At 44.2% G+C, this 24,732-nt stretch overlaps 1 protein-coding gene across 1 annotated transcript in view; it reads right to left on the bottom strand.

Annotated features, from left to right (window-relative positions):
- Nucleotides 1-916: 916 nt before the first annotated feature.
- LOC132389923 (serine/threonine-protein phosphatase 2B catalytic subunit gamma isoform-like) overlaps nucleotides 917-24,732 on the bottom strand; it is a 57,994-nt gene continuing 34,178 nt past the window's right edge. The window contains exons 8-14 of the mRNA XM_059962517.1: nucleotides 22,211-22,305; nucleotides 19,919-20,044; nucleotides 19,061-19,132; nucleotides 17,033-17,114; nucleotides 10,499-10,596; nucleotides 9,929-9,955; nucleotides 917-4,121 (exon numbers count right to left, since the gene is read on the bottom strand). Coding sequence (XP_059818500.1) covers nucleotides 3,766-4,121; nucleotides 9,929-9,955; nucleotides 10,499-10,596; nucleotides 17,033-17,114; nucleotides 19,061-19,132; nucleotides 19,919-20,044; nucleotides 22,211-22,305 — 856 coding nt within the window. The 3' untranslated portion in view covers nucleotides 917-3,765. The remainder of the gene's footprint in view (nucleotides 4,122-9,928; nucleotides 9,956-10,498; nucleotides 10,597-17,032; nucleotides 17,115-19,060; nucleotides 19,133-19,918; nucleotides 20,045-22,210; nucleotides 22,306-24,732) is intronic.

Here is a 24,732-nt window from a genome sequence, read left to right as displayed (position 1 = left end):
ATAGGGGAAGAAAGGAAGGGAAGAATATTTTTACTGGAAGGAGAAATTGTTATACATGCCATCAGGGTGGAGGGTACCCATCAGAATACAAGGTGTTGCTCCTCCACTCTGAGGATGGCCTCATCTTGGTATGAAAGGAGGCAATGGACTGACAAGTCAGAACTGGAATGGGAATTAGAATTAAAGTGTTTGGCCACCAGGAAGTTCTGCTTTTGGTGGATGGAGCAGAGGTCACGAAGCGGTCCCCCAATTTACAGTGGGTCTTACCAACATAGAGGAGGCTGCATCAGGAGCACCGAGCACAATAGACGACGCCAGCAGATTCTCAGGTGAAGTGTTCATTTTCTTGCAGTCATTCACAGTACAGCAAAGAAACATAATAGAATTGGTGAAAAGCTACACACAGACTGACAATGTACAAAAGAAGGCAAACTGTGTTAAGACAAAAAAAAACTCTTTCAAGGACTCTACAGCTCATGTCTTCAGTATTACTTATTTACTTACACATTTTCATTTGCAGTTTAACTCCTTTTGCACATTGGCTGTTTGCCAGCCTTTGTGTGAAGTTTTTAATCAATTCTACTGTATTTCTTTGTTCTACAAGTGAATGTAATATATGATGACATATACGTACTTTGATAATAAATTTACGTTCTTTGGGAGTGCACCTGGACTGCCCGCTTGTGCACCCTGATAAGGCAGCATCTCACAAGAGTCCTGACGAAGGGTCTCGGCCCAGAATGTTGACAGCGCTTCTCCCTATAGATGCTGCCTGGCCTGCTGTGTTCCAGCATCATTTTGTGTGTGTTGTTGTTCGAATTTCCAGCATCTGCAGACTTCCTCGTGTTTGCTCTTTAACCTCACAGAGCGCAGGTTGGGTTTGAAAGTGCAGAAATGGAACACACACTCAGAATGCTCCAATGAAACCAAATATATTTTAATGCATGTTTTGTTACAAGAAAATTCTTATTAATGTGGTAATTTAGAAACCAGTACAATTTTCTCAGTGCTTTTATGAAAACACAAGTTAATGAAACCGTTTTGAAACAACAATGTTAAGGCAGACAGATGCTCTCCAGTGGGGTGTTTACTACTTCAAGCCTGAGAACAATTACTGCACATTTAAAAATTCCGCAAATGATGTTACTTCATCCCTTAAAAACAACACCAGAAACTGCTCCCATTTTTGACGAATTGGAAGCCCATTTGTTTCAGATTGGTTCAGGACCTCAATGCACCAATTTAAATAAATTCCTGCAGAGTATCTGAATTTCCACCTAATCAATCCCTGAAGTCTCTGCGACTGCTTAAATGCACACGACAGATTAGGCCCAGAAGGTCACCTTAAAACACTGTTTTCGGGATGGTGGGTGGAAGTGGATGGAGTTGCTTAATTCATTAATTTAATCTTGGTAGTGGGAGCAGTCCTGTTCCACAATCACCACCAAGGTTACCGTTTCCGGGTGACTGGAGGGCTCTGAGATCAGGCAAAGGGCTCCACTTGAACTGAATTTTGGTGCATCTGTTTTGAGGAGGGGAACAAAGAAAGATTCACATTCAGTTGATACTAGTTTATATCGTTCTCTCCTTCTCTCAGCAGCGACCCAGTTGTTCTAGAAATCCATCAACTGTTTAGATTGGAGTTGCTGCTCTTCTGTGAACTGCAGTGTTGTTACGCTTTGTTATAAAAGCAAATTTGGTCAAGAGATGTAAATTTGCACAATTAAAATGCTAATACACAGTTAACGGCTACCTTGTCACTGCCTGTTGCAAACTTGAGAACCTTAATTCAGTTATTTATCAAATCATTGATAGTCACCTCAAAGGAATGCATTGATACCACCAGTTGCTCTTTTCAAATGAAGCTACAAAGGTGCAAGAGAAGTTGAACAAACTGAACGTAAATGTAGGAACTTGATGGATAGCGTGCGACAAATGATATTACATCAGTTCAACCCTGTGCCATCGATCTGCCCATTTGCTGTACAAGCACCAATCGGCTGTTCTTGCACCAGCCTGGATCAAACACATCCCTTTCACCCTGCTGCACCTATGCCAACCTGACTCATTCTACAAACCTCTCCCACTAGCAAGGATCACTCCAACAATGTTTCCCAAATGTTGATGTCAACACAAACAGTGATCTTCATCATACATCCCTGGGTCCAATGAAAGGAAATTTTAATGCCTAGGGTGAAGGTCTTCAGGTCTGTAGATCCCACACCGAGACATCAAGTTGTCTTTTCCCTCTCATTTGTGTATCTCTCAGAAGTTGGCTATGGAGAAGTACTTGAACAGATTGAACCCAGATCCACCAACAGACAACCCGTTAGGAGAACATCCTACTCAACTTGATTCATGTGAATGAATTACTTGGGCAGGTGGTCCTTTGAGACTACTGGGACACAAGGACCACAGTAGGAACAGGGAGAATGCCAAAGCCTCAGGGTGCCTCAGAAGGGTTAACTAATGATAGACCAATCGACTCTTCTGCCTGCATTCTGGAGTCTCAACACCAGTGACAAAGCTGGCAGCAGTTAGATGAAACAAGATGTCTCCTTGGCTAGGACTACTGAGCTGTCCTTCTCTGCCTGCTTTCCAATTGAGCTTTAAATGGATACCAAGCCAGAGCTTCGGGAAACTTAAACTAACTTCTCAACTTGTCCAACTGCGACACTCCCTGTCAACAAGCTCCATCAGAAGTCCTGTCCACCCCTCTCTGCCAACAAACTAAACATCAGTTTAAAATAAATTTATGAATGACATGCTAATAAAAATGAACACAACCCCACCCTTCCTTTGGTCTTTCAGTTCCCTTTGCTGAGTGGCATCATCTCACTGAAACAGAGGAGCACTGCCAGTTTTTCTCTTCTCTCCATCACCCGTCCACGGCAGACAGTTCCCCCCACCTCCCGCCACCCTCCAAGTCTTGAGCTCTCCAACTCAGAGTCTGTGAATCGAGAACAGCCAATGGATTCATCCACTCTGTAATTAAGGGTCAAGAATAATGTTGGGACTTGGATGATGCAACATGACACACAAGCAACATTAAAAAAACAACATTGCTCATTAAGAAGCTGAGCAAAATGAAAATCCCAGCACAAACCTACTGGGCGTAAAACAACTGGAGATAAGGTTTGGGAAAACTTCATGCATTCCCAATGTGGGATCACATGTCCTTGTGACTGGGTTATGTAGAAACAGGACTTCAAAGCAAATAAAACCTGAAGGTATAGTGGAGACATAAATGGGCTCAGGAGTGGCAAAGCTTCATTGATGTAGATGAATTCAGGAGCGAAACAATGCTTGCTCCTTAAGGGGATGTGACATTTGGATTGCCAAGTGGACAATAACACGTTAGAAGACTCCATTCCTGCCAACTCCGCTCTTATTCTGAGGGTTCTGTCCTCCAAAGAGGGGAGAGCGAGGTGAGCGACAACTGGATGACTGGAGTGGAGGAGAGATAGAATGGGAGGTTGAAGGAACCATTCAGGATAGCATCCAACCCCATCGTCAGTCCCAATAGCAATTCAGACCAGATTGGGAATCAAAACCCTATGGCTTAATGAGGTCTGTGAATATCCGAGAGTCATGTTGGGTCAAGTTCTCCCAATCTGATACTTCAGTCCAATGAACCACATAAATTGTTGACTGCTGGAGCCAAAGGATTGGTCAGTTCCTTGCATTCCAAGACACTCCCATCTTGCAAACAGTCACAATAAATAAGTAAGCCCTTGATGAGCCAGTGAAGAATTTGTGTGCCACTTATCCTTTGCCCTTGCCCTTGTTACTTGATATACTAGAACGTTTATTTTGCTCGTTGTTCTGGGGATTTGATTGCTGCCGGTGGCTGATGATGACTTGAGTCCGCTCCGACACCTGGCCGGAGGGGGACTCTGCCTGAGCGGTTGTTGCATTCTGTTGCCGTATGCTGCTCGTGGATGCCTGGCTGCTCTGCTTCAAATGGCTCGTGGTCCGAGACTGGATCCAAGACTGAACTGAGTTCTGGGAGCGACTCTGGGATGAGCCATCGTCCTTCAGCCTGCGTGGAGGCATCCTCTCGTTAAGACGGTCCAAACCCCTGGCCTGTTCAAAGCTGATAGCTGACACAGCACCTTTTCCTTGGAAACAGACACAGAGACAAAGCAAGAAGTATAGCACTAATGTCACTCACCCTCCCAAGAGAGCCCCCAGAATGTTTCTCATTAACCATTTAAGCTAATATATCAATGAAAATCAGCATACTTATTTATTTAGTTTTTTAATTTACTTAGGGATACAGTGCAGAATAGGTCCTTCCAGCCCAACGAGAATCATGGCCCAGCCACCCATCTATTTAACTCTAGCCTAATCATAGGACAATTTATGATGACCAATTAGCTGGTACGTCTTTGGACTGTGGGTTGAAACTGGAGCACCTCGAGGAAACCTACACGCTCACAGGGAGAACATACAAACTCCTTACAGAGGATGCCAGAATTGAATTCCGAACTCCGACACCCAAGCATCATGCTAACTACTACACTACTGTGATACCCACATACATTGCCTATAAAAGCGCCCTTGAAAGTTTTCATGTTTTATTGTTTTACAACACTGAACCACTGTGGATTTTATTGGACATTTTTGATGCTGATCAACAGAAAAAGACTCATTCGTGACAAAGTGAAAACAGAGCTCTACAAAGTGATCTAAAGTAATTACAAATCTAAAGCACAAAGTAATTGATTGCATAAGTATTCACCCGCTTCAAAATGACACACCAAATCATCAATGGTGCAACCAATTGGTTTTAGAAGTCACGTATTTAGTTAAATGAAGATCTTGTGCAGCCAAGGTGTTTCAAATGATTGTAGTAAAAATACACCTGTACAAAACTACACCATGAAGACAAAGGAACACTCCAAGCAACTCCGCGAAAAGGTTATTGAAAAGCACAGGTCAGGAGATGGATACAAGAAAATTCCAAGACACTGAATATCCCTTGTACTACAATTACGTCAATCATCAAGAAATGGCAAAAAAACATGGCACAGCTGTAAATTTGCCTAGAGCAGGCTGTCCTCGAAAACTGAGTGACCGTGCAAGAAGGGTCCAGTGAGGGAGGCCACCAAGAGACCTATGACAACTCTGGAGGAGTGACAAGCTTCAGTGGTTGAGATGGGAGAGATTGTGCATACATCTGTTGCCCAGGCGCTTCACCAGTTGCAGCTTTACGGGAGAGTGGCAAAGAAATAGCCACTGTTGAAAAAATCTCACATGAAGTCTCCCCTAGAGTTAGCCAGAAGGCATGTGGGAGACTCTGAAGCCAGCTGAAGGTTCTATGGTTAGATGAAACCAAAATTGAACTTACTGACCATCAGACTAAACGCTATGTTTGGTGTAAGCCAAACACCTCACTTCATCAAAAACACACCATCTCTACCATGAAGCATAGTGGTGGCTGCATCATGTTGTGGAGATGCTTCACTGCAGCAGGCTCTGGAAGGCTTGTGATGGTAGAGGGTAAAATGAATGCAGCAAAATACAGGGAAATCCTGGAGGAAAATCTGATGCAGTCTGCAAGAGAACTGCGACTTGGGAGATTTGTTTTCCAGCAAGACAATGACCCTAAGCATTAAACTAAAGCTACACAGGAACGGCTTAAAGAAAATAAAGTTAATGTCCTGGAGTGGCAAAATCAGAGTCCAGACCTCAATCCAATTGAGATTTTGTAGCTGGATTTGAAAGGGGCTGTTACCTCATGATCCCTGTGCAATCTGATAAAGCTTGAGGAGTTTTGTAAAGAAGAATCAGGAAAAGTTGCAGTGTCCAGATGTGCAAAGCTGATAGAGACCTGTCTACACAGACTCAAGGCTGTAATTGTTGCCAAAGGTGCATCTACTATATACTGACTTGAAGGAGGTAATACTTATACAATCAATTATTTTATGTTTTATATTTGTAATTAATTTAGATCACTTTGTAGAGATCTGTTTTCACTTTGACATGAGTCTTTTTCTGTTGATCAATGGTTAAAAAAAACAAATTAAATCCATTGTGATTCAATGTTGAAAAACAATAAAACATGAAAACTTCCAAGGGGGTTGAATGCTTTTTATAGGAACTGTATAAGATCATACAGTACAGGAGCAGAATTAGGCCATTTGGCCCATTGAGTCTGCTCTGCCACTTCATCATGGCTGATTCAATTTTCCCTCTCAGTCCCAATCTCCTCCCCGTATCCTTTCATGTACTGACTAATCAAGAATCTATTAACCCCTGCCTTAAATATGCATGAAGACTTAGCCTCCACAGCTGCCTGTGGCAATGAATTCCACAGATTCACCACTCATTTACTAAAGAAATTTCTCATCAACTCCATTCTAAAATGTGGCCCCTCTATTTTGAGGCTGTGTCCCCTGGTCTTAGACTCACTTACCATAGGAAATATCCTTTCCATATCCACTCTATTGAGGACTTTCAACATTCGATAGGTTTCAATGAGGTCACCCCCTCATTCTTCTGAATTCCAGTTAGTACAGGCCCAGCGCCACAAACGCTTCTAATATGACAAGGCTTCCAATCCCAGAATCATTTTTGTGAACCTCCTTTGAACGGTCTCCAGTTCCAGCACATCCTTTCTTAGATGAGGGGCCTAAAACTGCTGACAATACTCCAAGTGAGGCCTCAACAGTGCTTTATAAAGTCCCAACATTACATCCTTGCTTTTATATTCTAGTCATACATTAAACAAGTGTTTACACATACTTATGTTTATTGCTGTACTTGAGCTTGAAAGTATTTGTTTTTACAGACTCTGGCTTCAAGGGCATTGGTCACACAACTGGTTATAAGACGTACAGCTCCACAATTTTAAGAGACCTTCCTCCATTATATATCCAAAAAAGAACATCTCCTAAACCAGGAGTGGGGAGGAACCAGTTTGAAGTCTGATACAATTTGACATTCTGATCTACCAATGGGCTTTTAAAAGTGCAGCTGTTGACATGACACAATTACAGTGCCAGTGTCCCAGGTTCAATTCCCACAGCTGTCTGCAAGGAGACTGGACAGTTTTCCTGTGATCATGTGTGTTTCTTCCAGGTGCTCTGGCTTCCTCCCACAGTCTAAGACATATAGGTTAGGGTAAAGTAAGTTGTGGGCATGCTATGTTGATGCCAGAAGCAAGGCAACACTTGCAGGCTGCCCCCAGCCCATTCCCGGACTGTACTGGTCATTGACACCAATGTTCAAAGTATATTTTTTATAAAGTATGTACACTTTATACAACCTTATGATTTGTATTCTTACTGGTAGCTACCAAAGAAAGAAACCCAATAGAACCCATTTTAGAAAAGACTGTCAAACACCTAAATGTGCAGAAAAAAAACCAAAAGATATGCAAACAATAAAAGTAAGCAAATACTGTAGTTCACAAAAGTGAGTCCACACTTTGATAGCTGCAACCCACAGCCACAGTTGGGTGCAGAGATGAGTAAAACTCACAGAGCAGTGACTGAACAGGTCCACCTCTTGCCTCTGGCCCAGACACCTGACCTTTTTCAATCTGGCCCAGTGCTTAAATCCTTCAAACCTCAAGTCATTCCTTGCTCTCAGGCCAGTGCCCTGCCACCTCTATTCCACCCATACCCAACTTGTCCAATTCCATTTGGAGCTTATATCGATCAAACCTCAGGTCTTTTCTCACTCTCATGCCCAGGTCCAGGCCCTGCCACCTCTATTCCACCCATACCCAACTTGTCCAATTCCATTTGGAGCTTATATCGATCAAACCTCAGGTCTTTTCTCACTCTCATGCCCAGGTCCAGGCCCTGCCACCTCTATTCCACCCATACCCAACTTGTCCAATTCCATTTGGAGCTTATATCGATCAAACCTCAGGTCTTTTCTCACTCATGCCCAGGTCCAGGCCCTGCCACCTCGATTCAGCCTGTGCGCACCATGACACATTTCACTGTAAGTTTCAATGCACATGTGACAAATAAAGCTAGCCTTTATCTTTAAAAATATCAACAGTGTTCAAAAATTAAATGTGGTTCTATCAAGAGACCAGTAAATTGGTAATGAAAACATTGATGAGAAGTTAGTGATATTAAGGTGTGGAGACAATAACAGGAGGACTGACCTCTGGTAATGCTCAAAGGGTCCTTATCCAGTCAGTTGATTAGTGCCGTTCTGAACCCCAATGCAAACTCGCTTACCCTTCTCGGCTGGATCTTCATAGTGATTCCAGTTCCAAATCATTGCCCCAGGTTGGGTATGTCCTCAGGAAACATACACCGGCTCAACTCAAATTGAGAAGTAAGTGAAAAAGAAGCCTCTATAATTATTTGCAGCAGTTTGCCTGTTGTAGCCTTAAAACCTTGCAAAGTTTGAATGAACAACATACACAAAATGCTGGAGAAATGCAGCAGGTCAGCAGCGTCTACGGAAGGGAAAAAACAGTTGATGTTTTGGGTCAAGACCCTTCATCAGAACTGGAAAGGAAGGTGGGGGGGGCAACAGAAGCCAAAATAAGGCAGTAGGGGGAGGAGGAGTACAAGCAGGCAGGTGACAGGTAAGACCAGGTGAGGGGGAGGTGGTTAGGTAGGGGGAGAAGCTGGCAGGTGATAGGTGAGACGAGGCGAGGGGGAAGAGGGAGATGAAGTGAGAAGCTGACCTGTGATAGGTGAGACCAGGTGAGGGGGAAGAGGGAGATGAAGTCAGAAGCTGGCAGGTGATAGGTGAGACCAGGTGAGGGGGAAGAGGGAGATGAAGTCAGAAGCTGGCAGGTGATAGGTGAGACCAGGTGAGGGGGAAGGTGGGTGGGTGGAAGAGGGAGATGAAGTGAGAAGCTGGCAGGTGATAGGTGAGACCAGGTGAGGGGGAAGAGGGAGATGAAGTGAGAAGCTGGCAGGTGATAGGTGAGACCAGGTGAGGGGGAAGAGGGAGATGAAGTGAGAAGCTGGCAGGTGATAGGTGAGACCAGGTGAGGGGGAAGAGGGAGATGAAGTGAGAAGCTGGCAGGTGATAGGTGAGACCAGGTGAGGGGGAAGAGGGAGATGAAGTGAGAAGCTGGCAGGTGATAGGTGAGACCAGGTGAGGGGGAAGAGGGAGATGAAGTGAGAAGCTGGCAGGTGATAGGTGAGACCAGGTGAGGGGGAAGGTGGGTGGGTGGAAGAGGGGGATCAAGTGAGAAGCTGACCAGTGATAGGTGAAACCAGGTGAGGTGGGTGAAGTAAAGTGCTGAAAAAGAAGTAATGTTCAAATGGAACAGAGAGTTGGAACCTCTACAGCCGAAAGAGTGGGAACTGGTCTCAAATGATGCCAGATTAACCCACTTGACTATGGACTAGGAGTCTCATTCTGTTGTTCAGATGCCAAAGCTTGCGTACACACACACACACAGACAGACACATACATGCGCGCGCACACACACACACAGACACATACATGCACACACACACACACACACACACACATACACACAGACACACACACACACAGACACAGACACATACATGCACACACACACACACACAGACATACACACACAAATACTATACTGTACAAAAGTCTTAGGCGCACACACACACACACACACACACACAGAGATATATATATATATATCTAGGGTGCCTAAAGCTTTTGCACAATACTGTATATTATGTCTTTCCAGTTACCATTTAACACTTAATACCACTGAGCAAATACAAAGCTAAGTACTCTCATTTCTGTTTCCCAACCACCTTCCTATTTTAACCAATATACGGTACTGTGCAAAAGTCTTAGGCACCCCAGCTATATATACGTACCTAAGACTTCTGCACAGCACTGTACATGCATATTCACACACTAATTTTCAGGCACTGATCAACCAAATGGTCCGGACTGGAGCCAGTATGTGTCCACATTAAGGCAAAATATCCAACGGGCATGCACTCACCTTTATTATGTGTTGCATCAGTTATAGCTTCAGAGCGAATGCCAGCAAGAGATTTGGAACAAAAGAAGACGGAGAAATCAGTGATTATTTTTTATATTTTTAGAATAAGTATTATTTTAGAGTAAGAATTATTTTGAGATTAGAGGACAGTGTATGTGTGTAGGTTAGGGACGACCGGGGCTTGCTTCGTTCTAGTTTTGTGGTGACACCTGAGGGTGGTCCCCACCACAAACCTTTGGTATGTTGGCTGTTTACACAGATGCTGCATTTCTCTGTGATATATAAATACCAAATAACAAGATTCAATAAACATAATAACCTATCTGGAACTGAGTCTGGGGGATCAAAGAGCAAGGGAGTGACAAGAGGTAAGTAATGCTGCATGCATGGATATTGTGGAGTACAGGGACAGCAGAGAGGGGTGGGATAGCAACAAGGGTGAGGGTCAGGTGGGTGAGGGAGGAGCAAGGCAAGGGGAGTACAGAGGAAGGGGGAGGACAAAGAGCGCCACTGATGTCAGTGCATAGGGCTGATGTTACGGCTTGCTGAGCACAGCCAAGCTGTCCTAACCTTTCTGCAGGCTCGGTTTCCCTCCTGTCAGGGCACCAATGGGTAAGTTGCCTGACGGTGTCAAGCCTTTTAATGTCAGCACATTCTCATGCTCCTCTCTGTGAAAAACACAAAAGCAAGTGTCAGTTGTTATATAGCTAACAGACTCCTCAACCCCAACCAATAATCATAAAACTATGTATACTGGTCCTCTGTCAGCTTCATGCAAGCGAAGAATGCCACTGCAGTTGCCGTATAATCCAACCCAATCCAATCTAAACACAAGAGATTCTGCAGATGCTGGAAATCTTGAAAAACACACGCAAAATACCGGAGGAACTCAGCAGGTCAGGCAACATATATGGAGAGGAATAAACAGTCAGCATTTTGGGTAGAGACCCTTCATCAGGCCTGGAAAGGAAGGGGGCAGAAGTTAGAATAAAAAGGTGGGGAGAGAGATAAGGTGTACCAGCTGGCAGGTGATAAGTGAGACCAGGTGAGGGGAAAGGTGGGTGGGTGGGGATCACTGTTCCTGTTAAGCTGCTCAGTGACTGAAAAAGTAAACATTGCTTTTTTTGCTGCAGAGATGGAATTTTCTTTACGTAATGTTAATATAACCTTTATAACATTATTTAAAAGAAAATCTAGCCTGCAGGTCACCCTTGGACAAGGTGTAGCACCTGCTCAGTTCCCCCAGTCAGGGTCATGTGAAGCCATGGGAGCAGGTGGTGGATGGTCGTATGAGCAACTGGTGCAGATCACAAGTCGTGGTTATGCGACCACTGACACCAGGCAATCTCTGAAGAGTATCGATAGTAGCTGGGGTCACCCATCTTAGACAATAAGACCATAAGACATAGGAGCAGAATTAGGCCATCTAGCCCATCTAGTCTGCTCTACCATTCAATCATGGCTGATCCTTTTTTTTTAAACCTCCTCACTAACCCTAGTTCCCAGCCTTTCCCCCGTAACCATTGATCCTATGTCCAATTAAGAACCTGTCAATCTCTGCCTTAAATACATGCAACGTCCTGGCCTCCACAGCTGCATGTGGCAAAAAAATTCCACAAATTTACCACCCTTTGGCTAAAGAAATTTCTCCACATCTGTTTTGAAACCCTCTTGTCCTAGACTCTCCCACCATGGGAAACATCCTTTCCATATCTGCTCTGTCTAGGCCTTTCAAAATTCAAAAGGTTTTTAATGAGATCCCCTTGTCCTTCCGAATTCCAACGAGTACAGACCCAGAACCATTAAACATTCTGCATATGATAACCCTTTCATTCCTGAAATCATCCTTGTGAACCTCCTCTGGACCCTCTCCAACATCAGCACATCTTTTCTAAGATAAGGGGCCCAAAACTGTTCACAACACTCACAGTGAGGCCTCACCAGTGCCACATACTTGCTTTTGTATTCTAGAAATGAATGCTGACATGGTATTTGTCTTCCTCACCACCGAATGAACCTGCAATTTAACCTTCAGGGTGTTCTGCACAAGGACTCCCAAGTCCCTTTGAATCTTAGATTCCTGGATTTTCTCCCCATTTAGGAAATAGTCCGCACATTTATTTCTACTACCAAAGTGCGTGACATGCATTTTCCAACATTGTATTTAATTTGCCACTTCCTTGTCCATTCTTCTAAAGTCTAAGTTCTTCTGCATTCTATCTGCTTCCTTAACACTATAGACGTGAGAAGAACCCTGTGCAGGGTCAACCCACGGAAGGCTGCTGGACCAGACAACATTCCTGGTAGAGTGCTCAGAGGATGTGTAGACCAGCTAGCAGATGTTCTCACTGACATCTTCAACATCTCCCTGAGCAGCGCCACCATTCCAATGTGCTTCAAGGCCGCCACCATCGTCCCCGTGCCGAAGAAGTCTTTAGTGTCCTGTTTCAACGACTACCGTGCCATTGAACTTATATCCATTATCATGAAGTGCTTTGAGAGGTTCGTCATGAGGCATATCAAGACCCTGCTGCCCCCCCCACTCGACCCTCTGCAGTTTGCGTACCGTCCCAACCGCTCAACAGATGACGCCATTGCCACCACCCTCCACCTGGCCCTAACCCACCTGGACAAAAAAGACACATACGTTCGGATACAGTTCATAGACTTCAGTTCAGCATTCAACACAATCATCCCTCAGAAACTGATTGGAAAGCTGAGCCTACTGGGCCTGAACACCTCTCTCTGCAACTGGATCCTAGACTTCCTGACTGGGAGACCTCAGTCAGTCTGGATTGGGAGCAGCATCTCCAACACCATCACACTAAGCATGGGGGCTCCCCAGGGCTGTGTGTTCAGTCCACTGCTGTTCACTCTGTTGATCCGCGACTGTGCTGCAGCACACAGCTCAAACCATATCATCAAGTTCGCTGGTGACATAACCGTGGTGGGTCTCATCAGCAAGAACGACGAGTCAGCTTACAGAGAGGAGGTGCAGCGGGTAACGGACTGGTGCAGAGCCAACAACCTGTCTCTGAAGGTGAACAAACCTAAAGAGATGGTTGTTGACTTCAGGAGGGCACAGAGCGACCACTCCCCGCTGAACATCGACAGCTCCTTGGTAGAGGTCGTAAAGAGCACCAAATTTCTTGGTGTTCACCTGGTGGAGAATCTCACCTGGTCCCTCAACACCAGCTCCATAGCAAAGAAAGCCCAGCAGCATCTCTACTTTCTGCAAAGGCTGAGGAAAGTCCATCTCCTACCCCCACTGACATCCTCACCGCATTCTACAGGGGTTGTTTAGAGCATCCTGAGCAGCTGCATCTCTGCCTGGTTCGGAAATTGCACCATCTCAGATCGCAAGACCCTGCAGCAGATAGTGAGGACAGCTGAGAAGATCATCAGGGTCTCTCTACCTGCCGTCACAGAAATTTACACTACACGCTGCATCCACAAAGGAAACAGCATTATGAAGGATCCCATGCACCCCTCATACAATCTCTTCTCCCTCCTGCTGTCTGGGAAAAGGCTCCAAAGCATTCGGGCTCTCACGACCAGACTATGTAAGTTTCTTCCCCCAATCTATCAGACTCCTCAATACCCAGAGCCTGGACTGACACCCTGCCCTATTGTCCTGTTTATTATTTATTGTAATATCTGCACTGTTTTGGGGCACTTTACACAGTCCTGTGTAGGTCTGTAGTCTAGTGTAGCTTTCTCTGTGTTGTTTTTTTACAAATTTCAGTCTAGTTTTTGTACTGTGTCATGTAACACCATGGTCCTGAAAAACATTGTCTCATTTTTACTAAGTATTGTACCAGCAGTTATGGTCAAAATGACAATAAAATTTACTTGACTTGACTTGATGACCTGCCCCTCCACCAATCTTCGTATCATCTGCAAACTTGGCAACAAAACCATCTATTCCATCATCTAAATAATTTATATAGAACATAAAAAGAAGTGGTCCCAACACCAACCCCTGTGGAACACCACTAGTCACTGGCAGCCAACCAGAAAAGGATCCTTTTATTCCCAAACGCAAAATACTCTGCAGATGCTGGGGTCAAAGCAACATGCATAACACGCTGGAGGAACTCAACGGGTCGAGCAGCATCCATGGAAACGAACAGTCAATATTTCAGGCTGAGACCCTTCCTCAGGACTGAAGAGGGAGGGGGCAGGGGTCCTATAAAGAAGGTGAGGGTAGGGTGGGAAGAAGAAGGCTGGTAGGTGCCAGTTAAGAAACCAATAAGGGGAAAGATCAAGGGGTGGGGAAGGGGATAGGCAGGAAGGGTGAAGAAGGAATGTAAGGGGAAAGCACTATGGCTAGTAGAAGAAGGCAGAACCATGAGGGAGGTTATAGGCAGCTGGAGGACAAGGCAGAGTGAAACTGGGATGGGGGAAGGGAGGGGGAGGGAATTACTGGAATTACCTTTTATTCCCACTCGCTGCCTCCTACCAATCAGACAATGCTCTAACCACGTTAGTAACTTTCCTGTAATACCATGAGCTCTTAAATTAGTAAGCAGCCTTATGTGTGGCACCTTGTCAAAGGCCTTCTGAAAGTCCATATATACAACATCCACTGCATCCCCTTTATCTATCCTACTTGTAATCTCCCTGAAGGAAACCATGCTGACTTTGTACTATCTTATCCTGTGTCACCAAGTACTCCATCACCTTATATAACCATATAACCATATAACAATCACAGCACGGAAACAGGCCATCTTGGCCCTCCTAGTCCGTGCCGAACCCTTAATCTCACCTAGTCCCACCTACCCGCACTCAGCCCATAACCCTCCACTCCTTTCCTGTCCATATACCTATCCAATTTTACCTTAAATGACACAACTGAACTGGCCTCTACTACTTCTACAGGAAGCTCATTCCACACAGCTATCACTCTTTGAGTAAAGAAATACCCCCTCGTGTTTCCCTTAAACTTCTGCCCCCTCTCAAATCATGTCCTCTAGTTTGAATCTCCCCTACTCTCAATGGAAACAGCCTGTTCACGTCAACTCTATCTATCCCTCTCAAAATTTTAAATACCTCGATCAAATCCCCCCTCAACCTTCTACTCTCCAATGAATAGAGACCTAACTTGTTCAACCTTTCTCTGTAACTTAATTGCTGAAACCCAGGTAATATCCTAGTAAATCGTCTCTGCACTCTCTCTAATTTATTGATATCTTTCCTATAATTCGGTGACCAGAACTGCACACAATATTCCAAATTTGGCCTTACCAATGCCTTGTACAACTTTAGCGTTACATCCCAACTTCTGTACTCAATGCGTTGATTTATAAAGGCCAGCGTTCCAAAAGCCCTCTTCACCACCCTATCTACATGAGACTCCACTTTCAGGGAACTATGCACAGTTATTCCTAGATCTCTCTGTTCCTCTGCATTCCTCAATGCCCTACCATTTACTCTGTATGTTCTATTTGGATTATTCCTGCCAAAATGTAGAACCTCACACTTCTCAGCATTAAACTCCATCTGCCAACGTTCAGCCCATTCTTCTAACCGGCATAAATCTCCCTGCAAGCTTTGAAAATCCACCTCATTATCCACAACACCTCCTACCTTAGTATCATCGGCATACTTACTAATCCAATTTACCACCCCATCATCCAGATCATTTATGTATATTACAAACAACATTGGGCCCAAAACAGATCCCTGAGGCACCCCGCTAGTCACCGGCCTCCATCCCGATAAACAATTATCCACCACTACTCTCTGGCATCTCCCATCTAGCCACTGTTGAATCCATTTTATTACTCCAGCATTAATACCTAACGACTGAACCTTCTTAACTAACCTTCCATGTGGAACTTTGTCAAAGGCTTTGCTGAAGTCCATATAGACTACATCCACTGCCTTACCCTCGTCAACATTCCTCGTAACTTCTTCAAAAAATTCAATAAGGTTTGTCAAACATGACCTTCCACGCACAAATCCATGCTGGCTACTTCTAATCAGATCCTGTCTATCCAGATAATTATAAATACTATCTCTAAGAATAATTTCCATTAATTTACCCACCACTGATGTCAAACTGACAGGTCTATAATTGCTAGGCTTCCTTCTAAAACCCTTTTTAAACAATGGAACCACATGAGCAATACGCCAATCCTCCGGCACAATCCTTAACAATTGACTCTAACATCTTCCCAACCATTGAGGTCAGGATAACTGGTCTATAATTTCCTTTCTGCTGCCTTCCTCCTTTCCTAAAGACACTGCCCAGAAGAAGGCAATGGCAAACCACTTCTGCTGAACAATTTGCCAAGAATAATTATGGTCATGGAAAGAACATGAAAGACCATGATCACCCATGCCATATGACACAGCACATAATGTTGATGTATGTTAATATAAAGTGCCATACAGCTTTCTTCTCTCTAGCTCTGTATCGGGGACAAGCCTCACTGCTCTCCTACAAAAAACAATTTTGGTCTTGATCTTGGTGGTGTTCAGGGCTTCCTCTCGGTTCTCACCACTGGCATGCAAATCCTGGGTGGAGACTCAGGAATAATGTCACACTCAGATGTAGAAGGATTCTTCATTACTGTTTTCACCCTGCCTCCAGCCAACATAACACCCTGGGTCACTAAGGCATGCAAGTCTCCAAACCCTATGTCAAGTTATGATCCTCTTGGAGGCTAGCAGTTTTCAGGCCATGTAAACATTTCCTACTCAGAGCAATGGTTGGCTCACACAGTTGTAAAGAAAACTTCAAAGGAAACTTTTGTGGGGAGGGGGAGTGAAGTGAGAATCTGGAGGCGATAGATGGAAGAGGTGAAGAGTTAAAGAAGGAATCTAATAGGAGAAGTGAGTTGGCAAAGACATGGTGGGCAGAATGGAAGCACAAGAGATTCTGCAGATGCTGGAAATCCAGAGCAAAACACACAAAATTCTGGAGGAACTCAGCAAGCCAGGCGGTATCTATGGAGGGGTTGAAACAGTCGATGTTTTGGGCCAAGACCCTTCACCAGGACTAATCTAATAGCATACAAACATCCTTCTCTATCTAAAGCATCTTTACAATCCCACCATGGAATGATAAATTGTACAAACACATTGGCAGAATACCTGAGTACTGTAAAGACCCTGGCGACCTTGCCAATTGCACGGATCTTATTCTTGATAACTTCCTTCCGATTGTATTGAAATTCTGAAATAGTGAGGTATGGAGAAGTATGAATCAGGAACAGAGCACAGGCTACATTTTAAAGCAAGATGATAGCAGCCTCCTGGGTCACAGTACAATCACAACTAGCCCATACAAACTGCAGGGTAAGAGATCCACCTTTTGAATACACCAAGTTCAGCTGAAACTGAAATGAGAAAATCTGCAGATGCTGTAATTTCCAAGCAACACACACAAAATACTGGAGGAACTCAGGAGGCCAGGCAGCATCAATGAAAAAGAATAAACGGTCAAGACCCTTCATCAGGAGTCAACTGAAATTGTGTCTCTCCGTATGCATGTACAGTCACTGCCATCAGCAAGGAGGTAAAGGAGCCTGAAGACACATACTCAATGTGTTAGGAACAGCTTCTTCCCCTCTGCCATCAGATTTCTGAATGGACCATGATTATACAGTTTCTATACAGTGGCAGCTGTAAGACTGTGGCATGACTCCTATTATTGTCTGACCCATGAACACTACCTCACTATTTTGCTCTTTCTTACACTATTTGTTTATATTCCTCATTGTCATTTATTGTATGCTTATGTAATGTACAGTGCTGCTGCCACAAAACAACAAATTTCACTATATATGCAGTGATAATAAATTTCATTCTGTGTCTGTATTAATTTGTTAAAATTGTTCTCTTTCTATGCCGTGATCCAAAGAGTCCAAAATAAATTCATCAACATACATACTTCGTACTTATTCTATACTACATGGAGATTCATTTTCTTGAAAGCATTTACAGGACAATAAAAAAAATTCAAAAGAATCTGCAAAAACTATAGTTAAAGACTGACAAACAACCAATGTGCAAAAGAATATAAACTGTGCAAATGAATAAATAATACTGAGAAGATAAGTTGTAGAGTCCTTGAAAGCGAGAGCACAGTTGAAGGCCATGGACTGATGCTGGTTCACCCTGTGGTCAATGACCAAGATTAGCAGGCCCTGTGGATAAAAGCTGTTAAACCCCTCCAAGGATTGGAGATGTGAGTTCACAGTTCAAGGCCTAGTGTTCAAAGTCTTGTGATCAGAGAGCCCTGAGGTCGATATTGAAGACTGAAGCCCGAAGATCAAAAATCGAACTGAGCGAGTTCCAAGGTTGAAGCACGATGGTCCTGCATCTGTAAGTGAGTCCATTGGAAGCTGGAGGCCCAGAGGTGTCCTGTCTGTGTGTTTGAGTGGGTGGGAGGAAGAAAAGAGGCTTGTCTTGCTCTTGTTGGTTTGGTTTTTGCTGTTGTTCTGCTTTAGTTGTTGTTGATGTTACTGCTTGTTTTGTCCTTCTGAGCATGCTGTGTTGGCACTGGAATCTGTGGCCCCAGCACATCCATGAACTGTGTTGATTGTTGACGCAAACGACACATTTCACTGTATGTTTCGATGCACATGTGACAAATTAATCTGAATCTGTTCAACGTTCAAAGTAAATTTTATTATCAAAGTACATATATGTCATCACATACAACACCGAGATTCATTTTCTTGTGGGCATACTCAACAAATTATAGAATATTAACTATAGCAGAATCAACGAAAGACTGTTCAACTAAGGCGTTCAACCAGACTGCAGAAGACAACCAACTATGCAAATGCAAAAAGAAGAAACAATAGTAATAAATAAATAAGCAATAAATATTAATAATATGTATGGATAGTCATTGAAGGTGAGTCCATAGGTTGTGGGAACAGTTCAATGATGGGGCAAGTGAAGTTAAGTGAATTTATTTCCTTTGGTTCAAGAGCCTGATGGCTGAGGGGTAATAACTGTTCTTGAACCTGGTGTTGTGAGTCCTGAGGCTCCTATACTTTCTTCCTGGTGGCAGCAGTGAGCAGAGAGCATGCCTTTGGTGGTGGCGGTCCCTGATTGTCTTGTGTCCTGCACTCTGCGTTCATGTACTATTTATGTTAAACGTGCACTTACCATCATCCTCTGCCTCACTCAGCAGCTCATCATCGGAACAGACATTGAGGATACTGACCAACATATCTGTAACTGTGAAAGAAACCAGATGTAACTCAGCCCAGGGCACAACACCGTGTGGAGGTACAGGAGTCTGAAGATACATTCAATGATTTAGGAACAGCTTCTTCCCCTCTGCCATCAGATCTCTGAACAGTTCATGAACCTGTGAACACTACCTCACTATTTTGTCCTTTTTGTACTACTTTTCCAATAAATATTTCACATTGTAACTTATAGTTCAGGAATAGCTTCTACACACTCAGCGATTCAGGAACAGCTTCTTTCCCAATGTCATCTGATTTCGGAATGGACATTGAAACCATGAGCACTACCTCACTGCTTTTTTATTTCTGTTTTTGGATATATAAATAACAACTAATTTCATGATATATGACAGGGATAATAAATCTGATTCTGTTCCTGGTAACAGGCTGACTGAATGAAGCCAGAATCAGATCAGAATTGTGAGGTAGTATTCATGGGTTGGTTCATTGTTGTTCGGAAATCTGATGGTGAAGGGCTTTGTGCCTTAATGTCCACAGCAACAGCACCATTCAGATGTAAGCTGCAGTATCATTTGCACTGCGGCAAATGGACCACAAGTCACCCAACCTAACCAAAACCCCTCACACAGCCCTTCCCCCTCCATGAAATCAAACCAACTCCAAAGTCCTCAGAGTGCTCCTTCTCCCTTCATCACTCTCCCACGTGGGTCCCATTCTTCCCTCCTCTCCCAACCCTCCAGGTTTCCTCACACCCATTTCCCCAACTACGAACAAGGAACCAAATCATCTGTAAATGCAAAACATCACTTGCCCTTTTCACCGACAAATGGCAGAGACCAGGAGAAGACATCCATGAAGTTTGGCAGCCAGTAAGGGTGTGGGGAGCAGTTAAACTGCCGGATATTTATGACATTGTTTTCATACTTCAGTACAGCAGCTGTGGAGATGAAAATGCCCATCAATAATTCAGTGCAGACAAAGTAGTGTACTGCCACTGATCACATCATCCTGGAGTGCGACATGAGAGGCTGGAAACCTTAAGGAATTCACAAAATGCTGGGCGAATTCAGCAGCATCTATGGAGGGCAATGAACAGTTACTACCATTAGGGAGGATGGACAGGAGCTTGAAGACCTACACTCAATGTTTTGGGAACAGCTTCTTACCCTCTGCAATCAGATTTCTGAACAGTTCATGAACCATGAACCCTACTTTACTACTTTTCTGCTCCTTTTGCATATTAATTATCTTTTATACATACATAAACATATATACAGTAATTTATTGTACTTTTAGATACTGCAATATACTGTTGCCACAAACAACTAATTTCACATTTGTCAGTGATAATAAACCTGATTCTGATTCAATCGGCATTTTGAGCCCAGACCTTCATGAGTCCTGATGAAGGGTCTCGGTCCAAAATGTCAACTGTTCATTGCTCTCCACAGATGCCACCTGACCTGCTGAGCTCCTCCAGCATTTTGCTTGTGTTTCTCATCACTTACTGGACTGCGCACACACAAACTGAGCAACTAGAATCATTGGCGAATGGTTGGAAAACAATAAAGATGAACTCATGCATAAAAGATGAGCACACACAGAAAGTGCTGGAGAAATTCTGATTCCCCTCCTCCTCCCCTTTCTTTTATGGTTCACTGTCCTCTCCTATCAGATTTCTTAGAAACGTAGAAAACCTACAGCACAATACAGGCCCTTTGGCCCCCAAAGTACATGTCCTTACCTTAGAAAGTACCCGGGGTTACACATAGCCCTCTATTTTTCTGAGCTCCATGTACTTGTCCAAGAGTCTCTTAAAAGACCCTATCGTATCCGCCTCCACCACTGTTGCCAGCAGCCCATTCCACTCACTCACCACTCTCTGTGTAAAAAACTTACCCCTGACATCCCCTTTGTACCTACTTCCAAGCACCTTACAACTGTGCCCTCTCGTGCTAGCCATTTCAGCCCTGGGAAAAAGCCTCTGACTATCAATGCCTCTCATCATTTTATACACCTCTATCAGGTCACCTCTCATCCTCCGTTAGTCCAAGGAGAAAAGGCTGAGTTCACTCAACCTATTCTCATAAGGCATGTTCCTCAATCCAGGCAACATCCTTATAAATCTCTTCTGCACCCTTTCTATGGTTTCCACATCCTTCCTGTAGTGAGGCGACCAGAATTGAGCACTGTACTCCAAGTGGGGTCCGACCAAGGTCCTATATAGCTGCAATATTAAATCTCGGCACCTAAACTCAATCCCACGATTGATGAAGGCCAATGCACCGTATGCTTTCTTAACCACAGAGTCAACCTGCGCAGCGACTTTGAGTGTCCTATGGACTCAGACCCCAAGATCCCTCTGATCCTCCACATTGCCAAGAGTCTTACCATTAGTACTGTACTATATCCTGCCATCATATTTGACCTACCAAAATGAACCACTTCACACTTATCTGGGTTGAACTCCATCTGCCACTTCTCAGCCCAGTTTTGCTTCCTATCAACGTCCCGCTGTAACCTCTGACAGCTCTCCACACTATCCACAACACCCCCAACCTTTGTGTCATCAGCAAATTTACTAACCTATCCCTCCACTTCTTCAACCAGGTCATTTATAAAATTCACAAAGAGCAGGGGCCCCAGGACAGATCCCTGAGGCACACCACTGGTCACCGACTTACATGAAGAATATGATCCTACAACCACTCTTTGCCTTCTGTGGGCAAGCCAGCTCTGGATCCACAAATCAATGTCCCCTTGGATCCCATGCCTCCTTACTTTCTCAATAAGCCTCGCATGGGGTACTTGTCAAATTTCATTCTTCTTCAGCTCTTTACCCTTTCCACCAATCACGTCTCAGCTTCTTTCTTCGATATGCCTCTTCCCTACCCACTTGCCTGGTTTCACCAATCACCTGCCAGCTTGTACTTTTTCCCCATTCCTGTTCAGTCCTGATGAAGGGTCTCAGCCTGAAACATTAACTGTTTATTCTTTTCCATAGATGCTGCCTGAATTGCCGAGTTTCTCCAGCATTTTATGCATGTTGCTCAAGATTTCCAGCAGCTGCAGAATCACTTGTGTCTTAAAATGTTAACCTCACCTTTATTATTATAGACGTCCAGATAATTTGGTGCGGAGAATATCGTTATTAATGATGGGAAGCCAGTCACCTGGTTTTTCCGATACATTCGGTAGCTGTGAACATGAGAACAAAAGGTTAATACACGCTTTTAAAATAACTTGAATCAGCACAGGGAGCAAGAGCAGTTTGTGGATGGTAACAAGTAATTGGCTGCAAGATTGAGACTAAAAGGGAACAGACAGTAACAGTCACTACATGACATGCATGAAAAATTATTGCAAACATTACCCACCCTGAAAATCACCTTTTCCAAAAACTCCCTTCTGGAAAGCTCTTAAAATAAAAACTTCATGTCATTTTTAAAGTTTCTTCCTGCAGGCATTTAATCTGATTAACCATTTCATTTAGTCCCTGACATAAAATTGCCTCCTTCACTAGACAAAGAATTCTGCAGTGAGCAGTGATCTCCTTGATGCACCATCAATAACTCTAGGAGACTGGAAGTGAACGATAGACTTTTATTAACAGTGAAAAGAGAGCACGACATCTCGGAGACTGAGGGGGGAGCAGTGCTCCAATCGCCTTTATACAGGGGTCTGTAGGAGGAGCCACAGGAGCGGAGGGGCGTGTCCAGACAGGTATACATAGTTTACCACACTCCTACAGTGGGATCTTCCAGTCAACAAAGCGCCAGCGAACAATTCCTCAAGTGGCATCTTCCAGATAGTCAAACATTTCAGCTTTTCTATGTCTCCTACTTGTTCTTTTTATCTCAGTTTTGTTTTTGAAACTGCAGGAGCCTGTGACTTACAGTCTGTAGTTCGATCGAGTAAGCTAGTGTTCTGCTGTCACTGAGAAAACTCCAGGAAAGAAATGTGAGCACAAGCTACCATTAGGAGAAGCTCAGAGATGAGACAAGGGGCCGTGATCAACTATATTTTTCTCCAATTAAAGCATTGAGGAAGATTGAACCATCGAGGCAAATGCAGAGAAGAGCAAGCGGTTCTCAGAGAGGCCACTGGTTCGAGTTGGTGCCCTCGGAGGGGCTGCTGGTTCAAGTTGCTGCCCTCGGAGAGGCTGCTGGGATCAAGTTACTACCCTCGAAGAGGCCAGTGGGTTCAAATCACTGCCTTCAGAGAGGTTGCTGGTTTGTGTCGGTGCACTCTGAGGGGCCACTGCCCTCAGAGGGGCCGCTGGTTCAAGTTGCTGCCCTCTGGGGGGGTGGGGCACTGGGTTCCTGTCACTTCCCTCTGAGGAGCCGCTGGTTCAAGTTGCTGCCCTCTGGGGGGCCACTGGTTCATGTCACTCCCCTCTGAAGGGCCACTGGTTCACGTCACTGCCCTTGGAGGAGTCGCTAGGTCCTGATGCTCTTGAAGATGTATTCAAAATTCTAAGATTGATGAACTAACTGTAGTTCATATTGGCTTCTTTCAGTTCTATGCTTCTCTTGTGTTCTTGCCCATTCTTCCTTGTTGCCGACCTGCAGGCTGGGGGTTTGGGGTTTGATGTTCTTGCTGTTGTTTCTCCATTGGGTGATCTGTTAGTTTGTGTGTGAGGTAGGGGGTTGGGATCTGTGAGCTTTGTTTCTTTTTCTTTTTGTGTGTGTGGGGGGGGGGGGGGAAGGATTGATGCCTTTCTTTCAACTACTTCCAAGGTTTTCTGTATTTTCTGGCTGCCTGAAGACAAATCCCAGAGTTGCTTTGATAGTAAAATGAACGCTTGAATTAAAGAACAAGAAGTGACCCTTGCTCTGGAACGATTGGGGAAGGGACTGCAAGCAGGAGGTGAGCTACATCAATTCATTGAGTAGCCAGTGGAGCAAAAGATTAATGTGCTATCCAAAAGTTGGCGCTCCCAACAATGTAGCTGAACGCTCCTGACTGAACATGTTTAACAATGAAAGAGCTGCACTGAGTGCCACTTGGAACTAGGAACAGCATGCTTCGAGAGGACAGGAATATAAAAGCAAAGATCCAATGCTGAGGCTTAGTCAGGCACTTACTGGAGTTTAGGAGGATGAAGGGGAACCTCATTGAAACCTACACAATATTGAAAGGTCCAGGTAGAGTAGTTTTAGGCCCCTTATCTAAGAGGAAAATGCAAGCATTAGAGAGGGTCCAGAGGAGGTTCATGAGAATTATTTTCAGAATGAAAGGGTTAACATATGAGAAGCATTTGATGGCTCTGGGTCTGTACTCATTGGAACTTGAAAAGAATGTGGGAAATCTCATTGAAACCTATCTGATATTGAAAGGCCTGGATAGAGGGTGCGGAGGATATTTCCCATAGTAAGTGAGTCTAGGACCAGAGGGCACAGCCTCAGAATAGAGGGATGTTCCTTTTGAACGAAGATGAGAAGGAATTTCGTTAGCCAGAGGTGATGAATCTGTGGAATTCAACGGTGCAGATGGTTGTGGAGGCCAAGTCATTGGGTATATTTAAGTGGAGGTTCTAGATTGGTAAGGGTGTCAAAGGTTACAGGGAGAAAGCAGGAAGATAGGGTTGAGAGGGGAAATTCTATTTTTTATGGTTTTATGGTC

The sequence above is a fragment of the Hypanus sabinus genome, chromosome 1, assembly GCF_030144855.1.
Source record: "Hypanus sabinus isolate sHypSab1 chromosome 1, sHypSab1.hap1, whole genome shotgun sequence".
In the NCBI taxonomy this organism is placed as follows: Eukaryota; Metazoa; Chordata; class Chondrichthyes; order Myliobatiformes; family Dasyatidae; genus Hypanus; species Hypanus sabinus.
Note: the sequence above shows the minus strand (reverse complement) of the source record. Positions and strands in the feature narration are given on the sequence as shown.